This window comes from Triticum urartu, chromosome 5A (genome assembly GCF_056163025.1).
Source record: "Triticum urartu cultivar PI428250 chromosome 5A, HENAU_Tu73, whole genome shotgun sequence".
Taxonomy (NCBI): Eukaryota; Viridiplantae; Streptophyta; class Magnoliopsida; order Poales; family Poaceae; genus Triticum; species Triticum urartu.
Genome location: NC_141877.1, coordinates 305,289,235 through 305,302,421, shown reverse-complemented (window position 1 = coordinate 305,302,421; position 13,187 = coordinate 305,289,235). Strand labels below are relative to the sequence as shown.

At 44.5% G+C, this 13,187-nt stretch overlaps 1 protein-coding gene across 1 annotated transcript; it reads left to right on the top strand.

The window, feature by feature from the left end:
• The first annotated feature begins 7,949 nt into the window (after nt 1-7,949).
• LOC125531152 (uncharacterized) lies at nt 7,950-12,213 on the top strand. The gene is made up of 7 exons (XM_048695563.2): nt 7,950-8,147; nt 9,738-9,806; nt 9,921-9,991; nt 10,690-10,738; nt 10,821-10,927; nt 11,273-11,352; nt 11,437-12,213. Exons 2-7 carry the CDS (start codon nt 9,758-9,760, stop codon nt 11,666-11,668), a joined length of 588 nt encoding a protein of 195 aa, XP_048551520.1. The 5' UTR covers nt 7,950-8,147; nt 9,738-9,757; the 3' UTR covers nt 11,669-12,213.
• Nucleotides 12,214-13,187: the final 974 nt, after the last annotated feature.

Below are 13,187 nucleotides of genomic sequence, written 5' to 3'. Positions count from 1 at the left end.
GAGCTTGAAAAACCATTTTCAGCTCTTCGAACATCTCATATGCTCCGTGTCTCTCAAAACGCTTTTGGAGCCCCGGCTCTAAGCTGTAAAGCATGCCGCACTGAACGAGGGAGTAATCATCGGTACGTGTCTACCAAGCGTTCATAACGTCTTGTTCTGCAGGGAGAACAAGTGCTTCACCTAGCGGTGCTTGTAAGACAAAATCTTTCTTGGCAGCTATGAGGATGATCCTTAGGTTCCGGACCCAGTCCGTATAGTTGCTGCCATCGTCTTTCAGCTTGGTTTTCTCTAGGAACGCGTTGAAGTTGAGGACAACATTGGCCATTTGATCTACAAGACATATTGTAAATATTTTAGACTAAGTTCATAATAATTAACTTCATCTATTTAATGAACTCCCACTCAGATAGACATCCCTCCAGTCATCTAAGTATAACATGATCCGAGTTAACTAGGCCGTGTCTGATCATCACGTGAGACGGACTAGTCAACATCGGTGAACATCTTCATGTTGATCGTATCTTCTATACGACTCATGCTCGACCTTTCGGTCTTTTGTGTTCCGAGGCCATGTCTGTACATGCTAGGCTCGTCAAGTCAACCTAAGTGTTTGCATGTGTAAATCTGTCTTACACCCGTTGTATGTGAACGTTGGAATCTATCACACCCGATCATCACGTGGTGCTTCGAAACAACGAACTGTCGCAACGGTGCATAGTTAGGGGGAACACTTTCTTGAAATTATTATGAGGGATCATCTTGTTTACTACCGTTGTTCTAAGTAAACAAGATGCAAAAATATGATAAACATCACATGCAATCAAATAATAATAGTGACATGATATGGCCAATATCACATAGCTCCTTTGATCTCCATATTGGGGCTCCATGATCATCTTGTCACTGGCATGACACCATGATCTCCATCATCGTGTCTCCATGAAGTTGCTCGCCAACTATTACTTCTACTACTATGGCTAACACGTTTAGCAATAAAGTAAAGTAATTTACATGGCGTTTCTCAATGACACGCAGGTCATACAAAAAATAAAGACAACTCCTATGGCTCCTGCCGGTTGTCATACTCATCGACATGCAAGTCATGATTCCTATTACAATAGCATGAACATCTCATACATCACATATATATCATTCATCATTCATCACAACTTTGGCCATATCACATCACAAAACACTTGCTGCAAAAACAAGTTAGACGTCCTCTAATTGTTGTTGCAAGTTTTACGTGGCTGCAATAGGGTTCTAGCAAGAACGTTTTCTTACCTACGTGAAAGCCACAACGTGATTTGTCAACTTCTATTTACCCTTCATAAGGACCCTTTTCATCAAATCCGCTCCAACTAAAGTGGGAGAGACAGACACCCGCCAGCCACCTTATGCAACTAGTGCATGTCAGTCGGTGGAACCGGTCTCACGTAAGCATACGTGTAAGGTTGGTCCGGGCCGCTTCATCCCACAATACTGCTGAAGCAAAATAAGACTAGTAGCGGCAAGAAAGTTGACAACATCTACGCCCACAACAAATTGTGTTCTCTTCGTGCAAAGAGAACTACGCATAGACCTAGCTCATGATGCCACTGTTGGGGAACGTTGCAGAAAACAAAAAAAATTCCTATGTTTTCACCAAGATCCATCTATGAGTTCATCTAGCAACGAGTGATCGGATGCATCTACATACCTTTGTAGATCGCGAGCGGAAGCGTTCAAGAGAACAGGGATGAGGGAGTCGTACTCGTCGTGATCCAAATCACCGGAGATCCTAGGGCCGAACGGACGACACCTCCGCGTTAAACACACGTACAGTCAGCGTGACGTCTCCTCCTTCTTGATCCAGCAAGGGGGAAGGAGAGGTTGACGAAGATCCAGCAACACGACGGCGTGGTGGTGGATGCAGCAGTCACCGCAGCAGGGCTTCGCCGTTCTTCTGCGAGAGGGAGAGGTGTAGCAGGGGAGAGGGAGGCGCCAAGAGTCAAGCGTGCGGCTGCCCCTCCCTCCCCCCTTTATATAGGCTCCCCAAGGGGGGGCGCCGGCCCTAGGAGATGGGATCTCCTAGGGGGGGCGGCGGCTAAGGGTGGAGTGGCCCCCAAGGCAAGTGGGGCGCCCCCCCCCCCACCCTAGGGTTTCCAACCCTAGGCGCAGGGGGTGGGCCAAGGGGGGTGCACCAGCCCACTATGGGCTAGTTCCCCTCCCCACTTCAGCCCATGGGGCCCTCCGGGATGGGTGGTCCCACCCGATGGACCCCCGGGACCCATCCAGTGGTCCCGGTACAATACCAGTGACCCCCAAAACTCTCGCGATGGCCGAAACTGCACTTCCTATATATAATTCTTCACCTCCGGACCATTCCGGAACTCCTTGTGATGTCCGGGATCTCATCCGGGACTCCGAACAACTTTCGGGTTACTGCATATTCATATCTCTACAACCCTGGTGTCACCGAACCTTAAGTGTGTAGACCCTACGGGTTCGGGAGACATGTAGACATGACCGAGATGGCTCTCTGGTCAATAACCAACAGTGGGATCTGGATACCCATGTTGGCTCCCACATGCTCCTCGATGATCTCATCGGATGAACCACGATGTCGAGGATTCAAGCAACCCCGTATACAATTCCCTTTGTCAATCGGTACGTTACTTGCCCGAGATTCGATCGTCGGTATCCCAATACCTCGTTCAATCTCGTTACCGGCAAGTCACTTTACTCGTACCGTAATGCATGATCCCGTGACCAGACACTTGGTCACTTTGAGCTCATTATGATGATGCATTACCGAGTGGGCCCAGAGATACCTCTCCGTCATACGGAGTGACAAATCCCAGTCTTGATCCGTGTCAACCCAACAGACACTTTCGGAGATACCCGTAGTATAACTTTATAGTCACCCAGTTATGTTGTGACATTTGGTACACCCAAAGCACTCCTACAGTATCCGGGAGTTACACGATCTCATGGTCTAAGGAAAAGATACTTGACATTGGAAAAACTCTAGCAAACGAACTATACGATCTTGTGCTATGTTTAGGATTGGGTCTTGTCCATCACATCATTCTCCTAATGATGTGATCTCGTTATCAATGACATCCAATGTCCATAGTCAGGAAACCATGACTATCTGTTGATCAACGAGCTAGTCAACTAGATGCTTACTAGGGACATGTTGGTGTCTATGTATTCACACATGTATTACGATTTCTGGATAACACAATTATAGCATGAATAAAAGACAATTATCATGAACAAGGAAATATAATAATAATCCTTTTATTATTGCCTCTAGGGCATATTTCCAACAGAAGTAACTCCCAAGGGCTTGATAATAAAACAGGTAATAGGTTCTACCTCATGATCTACTTCCCAGACCCACATGTTAAGAGATCCTACTCATGCAATGTGTGAGGGTTGAAACTAATGCATAAAAACTGGGTGATAAAGGGGTATGATCAAAGTGTTACTTGCCTTGCTGATGATCTGCAAATCCTAGAGAATCGTAGTAGCACGCTTCGCACTCCAGGAGTTCTATCGCGAACAAACAACAGCATACATAAGCAATCAAGCAAAGATGCATGGGGAAAACTCAAATAAGAAGATCTAACTAGAAAGTTCAACTGAAGAACTCTGGTTTGCAAAAAGAATCAAATCAAACGAAGTAGCAAAACTCAAACTACGAAAGAAATAAGATCCGTTTACTAATCTGGACTAAAGTCAAATTTTACAGTACCAAAATCTTGTTCAAGTTGGTTAAACAAAAAGAGGGCTTCGAGACGAAGATCTAGGCGCTTGTTTCACCTTATTCGGATAAACGAGCGAAAAGATAAACTAGAATGAAGATTTGGGCAGAAATCGCGATCGAAAATAATCGCGGAAAACCCCTGGAAAAAGAAACGAGACGAACAGGCTAACGAACGAACGTTCGCTGTCTGCGGCTAACGGATGAACGACATTCGTTAAGTCGAACGAACGAACGAACGTTCGCTGACTAACTAAACCGAGAAAACCAAACCGAATAAAAATAAAAAAACGCATCTAGGGTTTCTAGAAAAACCGAGGTTTTCACCTAAACCGAAAAAACGAAACGACGAGATCTGTCGGCGGTGGCTCCGGCGGGCTTACGCGGCGGCGTGGCGAGGCGAGGTGTAGTGCGGGGCGGCGGAACGCGGCGTGAGGCGGCACGGTGTTGCGCCTCGGCGGCGGTGCGGGCAGCGGCGAGCGGCGGCGCGGGGCTGGCAGGGCGGGGCTGGCGGCGCGGGGTGAGGAGGCGAGGGGGCGGCGTGGCTTAAAAAGAGGCCCCCGGAGGCCTCGGCTTGCGCGAGGGGGCGGCGAGGCCGACCCGGACTCCTCCTCACCGGAGTCCAGCGTCCGCACGGGAGGGCGAGGCGGCGCGAGCAGGATGGGCCGGCTGGGCTGCGGCCCGGCCCGGTCTGAAGAAGTTTTTTTTTGAAGATTTCGCCGAAAAAATCCTAATAAATAGAATAAGAATCTAAAAAAACAAAACAAATTTTCAATGTCTAAATAAAATATTTAGAACATGATGAACATTTTCTTGGCCCTAAGCTGCAATTTTGAAAAAATGCATATTTTCTAATTCAAATAAATTAACGATAAAAGCCAAAATAAAATATTTATTTGATTTTAATATTTTTCCTCCAATATTTTATTTATTTTGGAGAAGTCATTTTATCTCCTCTCATATATTTTTATTATGAAATGTTTTCAGAGAGAAAAACAATTAAAACCAAATGATCCTATTTTCAAAATTTGAGAAAACTTAAATATGAAAATATCGAAATTCCCAACTCTCTCCGTGGGTCCTTGAGTTGCTTAGATTTCGAGGATCGCGAGGCAAAAAGCAATAAAATATGATATGCATGAATGACCTATGTATAACATTCCAAATTGAAAATTTGGGATGTTACAGTGTCACTAGTTTGCCTCTACTTGACTAGCTCGTTGAATCAATGATGGTTATGTTTTCTAACCATAGACATGAGTTGTCATTTGATTGACGGGATCACATCATTAAAAAATGATGTGATTGACTTGACCCATCCGTTAGCTTAGCATGATGATCGTTTAGTTTGTTGTTACTACTTTATCCATAACTATACATGTTCCTATGACTATGAGATCATGCAAATTCCGAATACTGGAGAAACACTTTGTGTGCTACCAAACGTCACAACGTAACTTGGTGATTATAAAGGTGCTCTACAGGTGTCTCCGATGGTGTTTGTTGAGTTGGCATGGATCAAGATTAGAATTTGTCACTCCGATTGTCGGAGAGGTATCTCTGGCCCCTCTCGGCAATGTACATCACAATAAGCCTTGCAAGCAATGTAGCTAATGAGTTAGTTACGGGATGTAGCATTACGGAACGAGTAAAGAGACCTGCCGATAACGAGATTGAACTGGGTATTGAGATACCGACGATCGAATCTCGGGCAAGTAACATACCGATGATAAAGGGAACAACGTATAGCGTTATGCTGTTTGACCGATAAAGATCTTCGTAGAATATGTAGGAGCCAATATGAGCATCCAGGTTCCGCTATTGGTTATTGACCGAAGACATGCCTCGGTCATGTCTACATAGTTCTCGAACCCGTAGGGTCCGCACGCTTAATGTTCCGTGACGATCGGTAATACGAGTTTATGTGTTTTGATGTACCGAAGATAGTTTGGAGTCCTGGATTTGATCACGGACATGACGAGGAGTCTCGAAATGATCGAGACATAAAGATTGATATATTGAATAACTATGTTTGGACATCGGAAGGGTTCCGAATAAGTTTGGACGAATACCGGAGTACCGGAGGGTTACCGGAACCCCCCGGGGAGTGTATTGGGCCTCATGGGCTTTGATGGAGAGAGGAAGGTGCGGCCAGGGCAGGCCGTGCGCCCCTCCCCCTCTAGTCCGAATTGGACTAGGAAGGGGGGCGGCGCCCCCCTTTTCCTTCCCCCTCTCTTCTCCTTCCTTCCCTCCTACTCCTACTCATGGAAGGGGTGGAATCCTACTCCCGGTGGGAGTAGGACTCCCCTTGGGGCGTGCCTAGGAGGCCGACCTCCTCCCCCTCCTCCACTCCTTTATATACGGGGGAGGGGGGCACCCCATAGACACATAAGTTGATCATTGATCTTTTAGCCGTGTGCGGTGCCCCCCTTCACCATAATCCACCTCGGTCATATCGTAGCGGTGCTTAGGCGAAGCCCTGTTCCGGTAGCATCATCATCACCGTCATCACGCCGTCGTGCTGACGAAACTCTACTGGATCGTGAGTTCGCGGGACGTCACCGAGCCGAACATGTGCAGATCGCGGAGGTGTCGTACCTTCGGTGCTAGATCGGTCGATCGTGAAGACGTATGACTACATCAACCGTGATGTCATAACGCTTCCGCTTACGGTGTACGAGGGTACGTAGACGATACTCTCCTCTCTCATTGCTATGCATCACCATGATCGGACGTGTGCATAAGAATTTTTTTGAAATTACTATGTTCCCCAACAGCAACAACTCATTTGATACCCCATGTAGCCAGTGTAGAACCAACAAGATTGGCAGCTAACTTGTGTAGGCTAAACTTAGCAGCAAACCTGGGATGCATGAAGCTGGCAATCGAGTCTGATAGTATCAACGCATTGGAGGCCATCTTTGATCCTAACGCATATATCGAAACGGATGTGTCTATCATAGCTGAATGTTGTCTTTTGACATTGAAGTTTGCTAGTATTACTTTTTATCATTGTAGTAGAGAAGTCAATACGGTGAAGGATGAATTAGCTAATCATTGCATTAGTATTAGCATGTCTAAAATGTGGGAGACAAACTTTCCTGACTTTATTCTTCATTATGTAAACGATCTGGCCATTATTTGATGCATAAAGTTATTATGATGGAAAAAAAACATGTGCTCCGAACTCCGAAGAGGTATTACGATTCTTTAAATTTATTTCAAGTTTATGAGATCCATTGGAAACATTTTTTCTTAAACTTTCTCTAGACTATATCTGTTTCTTTTTACATATAGAGAATTTATTGGAGTTGCTCTTCGAGCATCTACAGCTGTACTCCTCAAATTGATTAGGCGGGCGCGAAGATCACTGACTGGACAGTGGAAAGAAGCAAAAAGTTGACCCAACTGGATCCCTTAAAGCCTCCTTAAATGTCTGGATTGTCCGACAACCCTCATATTCATCTCACATATGGAAAGAGTATGAGGAGTGCCCGGATGTCCCCAGTCAGTAGTCCTGCGTATGTCACATAGAAGTAGGCCCGTCATAAAGCATCTTTTATAAAATAAATAAATAAGAGACATGACTTCGTGAATGAAAAAATAGAGAATCAAAATGGATACACCCGGGCGCTGACCGGAGGCGTCCACGAGTATTTAAGAGGCCAACTTTGTTCAGTCCGGCTGTAAATCTTAAACGGTTAAGGTCTTCTTTGGTTTGTAGGATTTTTATAGGAATTCTGCAGGATAGGATTTGCAAAGGAAAAATTCCTTTGAAGCCCTTTGGTTTGTAGGAATGGATTCCTATTCCTATATAGGATATAAATCAATCCTTCATGTTTTGAAGGAAAAAAACATTAGTCTAGACTTAATGGAAAAAATCCTATCCTATGCATCAAATGACATCTCTTTCTCTATAAAAATTGACATACATGTTATCTTACTTCCTATAATTTTCCTATTCATATAAAATTCCTATCCTATGAATCAAAAAGACCTAAACCATTTGGCCAGGCCTTTCGAGTTTGGACCTTCTCCCAAACCCTGCCGCGGAATTGCCATCGAGGTTGGCAGAAATTACGGCCAAAAATCCGCTCGGGGTTTTTCCCAATCCGACCTGACGGCTTGGTTCCTCTCTCGCTCCCTCCTTGGTTCCCTCCGCCTCCTTCCGATCCCGCCCCCTCCCCCGCCGCTACCCTCCCCGACTCCCCTCCGCTCTCGGCCCCCGGCTTCGCGCTCCTTCCCGACATCCCTCCGCTCCCTCCCACACCCCAGTTACCTGCCCATCAGCAAGGTCACCGTCTCCCTCCTGCCTCCACTCCAGTCACCTGCCAACCAACAAGGTCACCGTCTCCCTTCTGCCATAAACGTAGCCGGCTGCCCGCAAGGCCACAAGGTAAGAATATCTGACATTGTTAATTTGGCTGCCCTCCAGAATTGTTTCTTGTATTTATGCATGTTTGGATTTGCTGAATCTTTTGCATGAAACTTGCCCTGCACGTGTCCCCTCCGTTCATGGATCCATTAATATTTTAGTAGTGGTAACGAGAATTTATGTCCGAGCATGTGAATTGAAAAAATGAACCAAGGTGTGGAGCTAGGTAGTTCCTCAGATTCTTCAGGTCTGAATTACTGTAGCCATTTCCCTGCAAAAAGAGGAATTGCTGTAGCACTTAACCAATTTATGTACAGTACTTGTCTGTTGGAGCCTTGTAGGCAATGCATGAATTTTTGTAGCAAAATTGTTGTCTTCCACAGGGAGTTGGTAAGTTATACAGTCATACATGTTTGATGGCCAGGCAGTGAATAAATTGTACATATGGCACATGCCCTTAAATGTTAAGGCTGTATCTTTTACTTATTTTTTTGTACTGTTATAACGTGGCTACAAACCCTAAAATAATATTGGAACTAAAGTGAATCGGATTGGCTGTAGTCATACTGATCTAGCAATATATTTTGGCAGCCATGAGAAGAGTACTGCTCTTGTTGTTTTGCACATTTCTTTAATACGTTCACATATGCATAGATTTTTTGGGTGCATGTATGTATGCGAGAGTATGTTTACAGATGATACATTTATGCTTTTACAATTTATGTTGGCACAAAAACATCCGAACCTTGCTCTTATTTGGCATGCCACTACAAAAGTTATTTTAAATTTTAATGTAGCACTTTGTTGCACTAAGATACTATCGACCAAACAGACCACAAATAAGTCTAGGGGTATTAAAGATTTTGTAGCATTCACCACAGATAATAAACTCAAAATTTTAGAACCATTCAAACAGGGTATGGGCCTCTCAGGGCTTCCCCAGACCGGAGCTCCTGTTAACAGTTCATCTTAGGCTGGTTTATGCACAAGACGAAGCCCTTTAGAAGGTGTAATCAGCTTTTTTTATGGTCACACGACTTAGGGCACAATTTGGCTCGTTGGCAGCTTTTACAAACAACCTGCAATACTTGCATGTATTATATCGTGTCACATTCTCCTGATTGTTATGAACAGCTCCTGAACCATGGATGACTATGGGATCCGTCTTCTATGCATCTCCAGGGCATAACTCTGCACCCTAAATTAGTCATAGAAGTGTTTGTTACTTGTCCAAAATGCAAATGATGTATGGTAGAGTCACTTGCCATGTACTCCCTCTGTAAACTAATATAAGTAGAGTACATAGTGATCTAAAAGATCTTATATTAGTTTACAGAGGGAGTACATATGTAAAAGTATGAGACTGAACAAGTACTGCATGGGAACAGTTCTAGTGCTATTTATAAGAAAAACATTCTAGGACTAGGGTTAGTATTTTAGCCGTTGGTCACCCTGGTGAGGTACACCATTTGTCTTTAAAGGGCAGTATTATTTTTGTTCCGATAAGATTACTAAGCTAGTAGTTTTCATTTGTGTATTTTACTGGCCTATTGATTTGGTAAGAAAAGCATTGGTGAAAGTGTATCTGATGTTGGATCTGGATCTAAATAGGGCCCAGCTCAGCGTTCGACATGTCTGGACGTGAGGTCCGTGAGTATACCAATCTCAGCGATCCTAAAGGTTCTTGATTCATCACTCTCTTGTAGCCAACAAGCTCTTACCCTTTCTTGTCTGTCAGGCATTTTAATTGGGATCATTTTGATGACAATTGGGGTTTGTGCTGTGGATGTGCAGATAGGAAGTCGGGGAAGGGGAAGGACAAGATCGATGATGAGGACGTCACCTTTCAGCGCATGGTTGCAAAGGTTAACCGGATTGTATTGTTAGTTTATTACTGCTACTGCATTTGATGTATATCTAAACACATTATTTTAAATATCTGCATATAAGATGTTATTATATCGAGTCTTACTTTTCTGCTATGTATCCATTTTTTTAAAGAGAAATAGTTTCATTAGCTGCTAAAATATAATTTAAAATTCAATGAAAAAGAGGTTAAATTCAGCCAAATTAATAATTTTGATGTCTGAATGAATGGATTTGCCAAGTTTTGCATTTATGTGGTGTCAATCTGGCATAGTGTCGAATGTGCTGGGGTGGTGATTTGCTTCTTTACATGTTGCTGTGCTAGAATATGCATTATGTCTGGCTTGGTGCTGCTGATATAGAGTAGTACAGTTGACGTTATCAGAATAAGTGAAAAATTAATGTACTGACGGACTGAATTCCATAGCTTTCTCTAGACTGATAGATCGTCCAATGTGGTCAGAAATATTTAATGGGCTGCCTTAGGTTGAGGTTGTGTGCATTCTCTGCTGAGATCATTGGTTTATTGGTAGAATAACATTTATATTACTTGGTAGCTGGGGCTGTGAGATGTCACAACATTTCCTTGCAAGCTCGATTCCGTTACTACTGCTACCAGTTGAGTTTTACACGCAATGTTCTGATAACATGCCCTCACAGAAATTTTGGCTCTCCACTGGGCGGTTGATGCCAACAGATGCAGGATGTTGCCGGTGAGAGGGGAGGCTACCTTCATGGACGGGGAGGTATTTCATGCTTTTTTCAAGGGGGACTCCATGCCGGTTGCTCGTTAACCGCTTTTTTGTGTGTTACTTTTATGTTTTTCAGCATTGGACAGTGATGATTTGCTTTACCTCAAAGAGCAAATGGAGGCTGAGGAAGATGCAGAGCGTCTTCTTCGCCGTACAGAGAAGCGGGCATTCGCTGCTTTTAAGATATCCTCTCTTTAATGAAACATCGTAGCTTGCATTTTACAAAATAAATAATGTTTGGTGAATACGATCCAAGCCTTCCTCTAGCTCCTGGTATGCCAATTTGCGATAGTACACATATTTACCATTTGATTTATTATTCATCATGTGGAATAGCACAGTAGAGACATGCCTTGCCAGGGGTGGTTTTTTCATTTAACTTGTCTTGCAATTTCCCACATCGTTATTATGTGCTTTGTTTCCGTTAGTTGGAATAGCAGAACAGAGGAGCATACCTAGGCAGGGGTGGTTTCTCATTTAGATTTGTGTATGCTATAGTCTGTTTGATTTCTTTAACCCTCGCCTCACAAAGCAGCGACTCTAGCTGATTCTGCACCTGCTCTACCCGCCGCTCTTTGTGTCGACGCCAGGCCAAAAAGCGACATAAGGTAAGCTACTAAGCTGTGTTCATCAAACATTATGTTTCCACCCACCGCGCCCTCTCGTAACGATAGCGCATACCTGATTGGCAGGCAACGGGATCTCTTGAAGAACATTGTTGGGATCAAACCGAAGCGACCCAAGGTTTGCAGCCCTCCGCAAGCAGCAGAGAATGACGGACCTAAGCAGAACCAGGAAGTTTCTGTCAGCAAAATGTCTTCATGTCAGAATGAACCAAAGCCAGCTGAAGCAACAGAGTCTAGGCCACAGAATGTGACTGGAAGCTTGCTTGGCCTGGCGTACGAGAGCTCGGATGAAGAATGACCAGTGGTGTAGGGAGTCACTGTAGGCTGTAGGCCGCGTGTTAGTTCATCTGCAACGTTGCTAGATTGTGTTTCTGTGCGGGAGTTCGGGGTAATTCAAGAACTCTTTCTGCTGAAAATCAAGCTTGAGTCACTGAATGCTTCTCTGGAATGTTCTGTTCTGGACACAGACGCATCCGTTCTTCGTGCAATATTGTGAGTGATTCTGCGTACAGAATCTTTAAAGGCGCTATCGGGTGAGTCCGTGAGTAATTCTGCGTACAAAATCTTTAAAGGCGCTATCTGACGCCTCAGGTGCACGTCATCCCAATCGTTGTTCATCCTGCAGATCGCCATCTATGCCTCCCCTCCCTGCAACGGCCGGACCTCCATCTGTAAGAGCAACTCCAAGCGCCCGCCCACCCAAACGGACGGCGCTTTTTGTCTGTTTAGATCGGTCGCCCATTCGGTGTCCGTCCTGTTTATCATTTGAGTCGGCAGTGCGCCCACCGCGCCTACCCATATTTGCCGACATGGCTGGCTGACTGCCCATTTTTAACAAATATGTACACTTTTTTACATTATTTCACAAACAAACGTATAGTTTCACAAGCCGAATAAAAAAGATATATCTATTGGTTGCCAACATGAGCCCACGTATGCTCAACCAAATCATTTTGCAGCTGCATGTGAGTTTCCCAATCATGTATTTCATGATGAAATTGAGTGAACTGTTCAAACATTGCCGCTCCTCCATCTTATGCACAACATTTTCATCGTGAAACTGAAACCCTTGATCGTAGATACGTTTTGGACGCTCATCTTCTATGATCACATTGTGCATGATCACACAAGCAGTCATCACCTCCCACAACTTCTTCGTGCTCCAAGTCTTAGTAGGATACCGAACGATGCCCCATCGAGATCGCAAAACACCAAAGGCACGCTCGACGTCCTTCCTAGCACTCTCTTGCTCTTGGGCAAATCTTTTCCTCTTCTCTCCGACAGGGTTGGGGATCGTCTTCACAATAGTAGTCCACTGAGGATAGATACCATCACCTAGGTAGTATCCTTTGTCGTAGTTGTGGCCGTTGATGGTAACATTCACCGGCGCACTGAGGATAGTTTACCGGAGGAATACTTTGTGTGCTACCAAACTTCACAACGTAACTGGGTGATTATAAAGGTGCTCTATAGGTGTCTCCGAAGGTACATGTTGGGTTGGCGTATTTCGAGATTAGGATTTGTCACTCCGATTGTCGAAGAGGTATCTCTGGGCCCTCTCGGTAATGCACATCATTCAAGCCTTGCAAGCATTGAAACTAATGAGTTAGTTGCGGGATGATGTATTACAGAACGAGTAAAGAGACTTTCCAGTAACGAGATTGAACTAGGTATTGATATACCGACGATCGAATCTCGGGCAAGTAACATACCGATGACAAAAGGAACAACGTATGTTGTTATGCGGTCTGACCGATAAAGATCTTCGTAGAATATGTAGGAGCTAATATGAGCATCTAGGTTCCGCTATTGGTTAT

Coding starts and splice junctions, on each gene's coding strand:
- LOC125531152 (XM_048695563.2), top strand. CDS start 9,758: ATGTCTGGACGTGAGGTCCGTGAGTATACCAATCTCAGCGATCCTAAA. Junction 10,739..10,820: donor CTACCTTCATGGACGGGGAG/GTATTTCATGCT, acceptor TATGTTTTTCAG/CATTGGACAGTGATGATTTG. Junction 10,928..11,272: donor GGGCATTCGCTGCTTTTAAG/ATATCCTCTCTT, acceptor CCCTCGCCTCAC/AAAGCAGCGACTCTAGCTGA.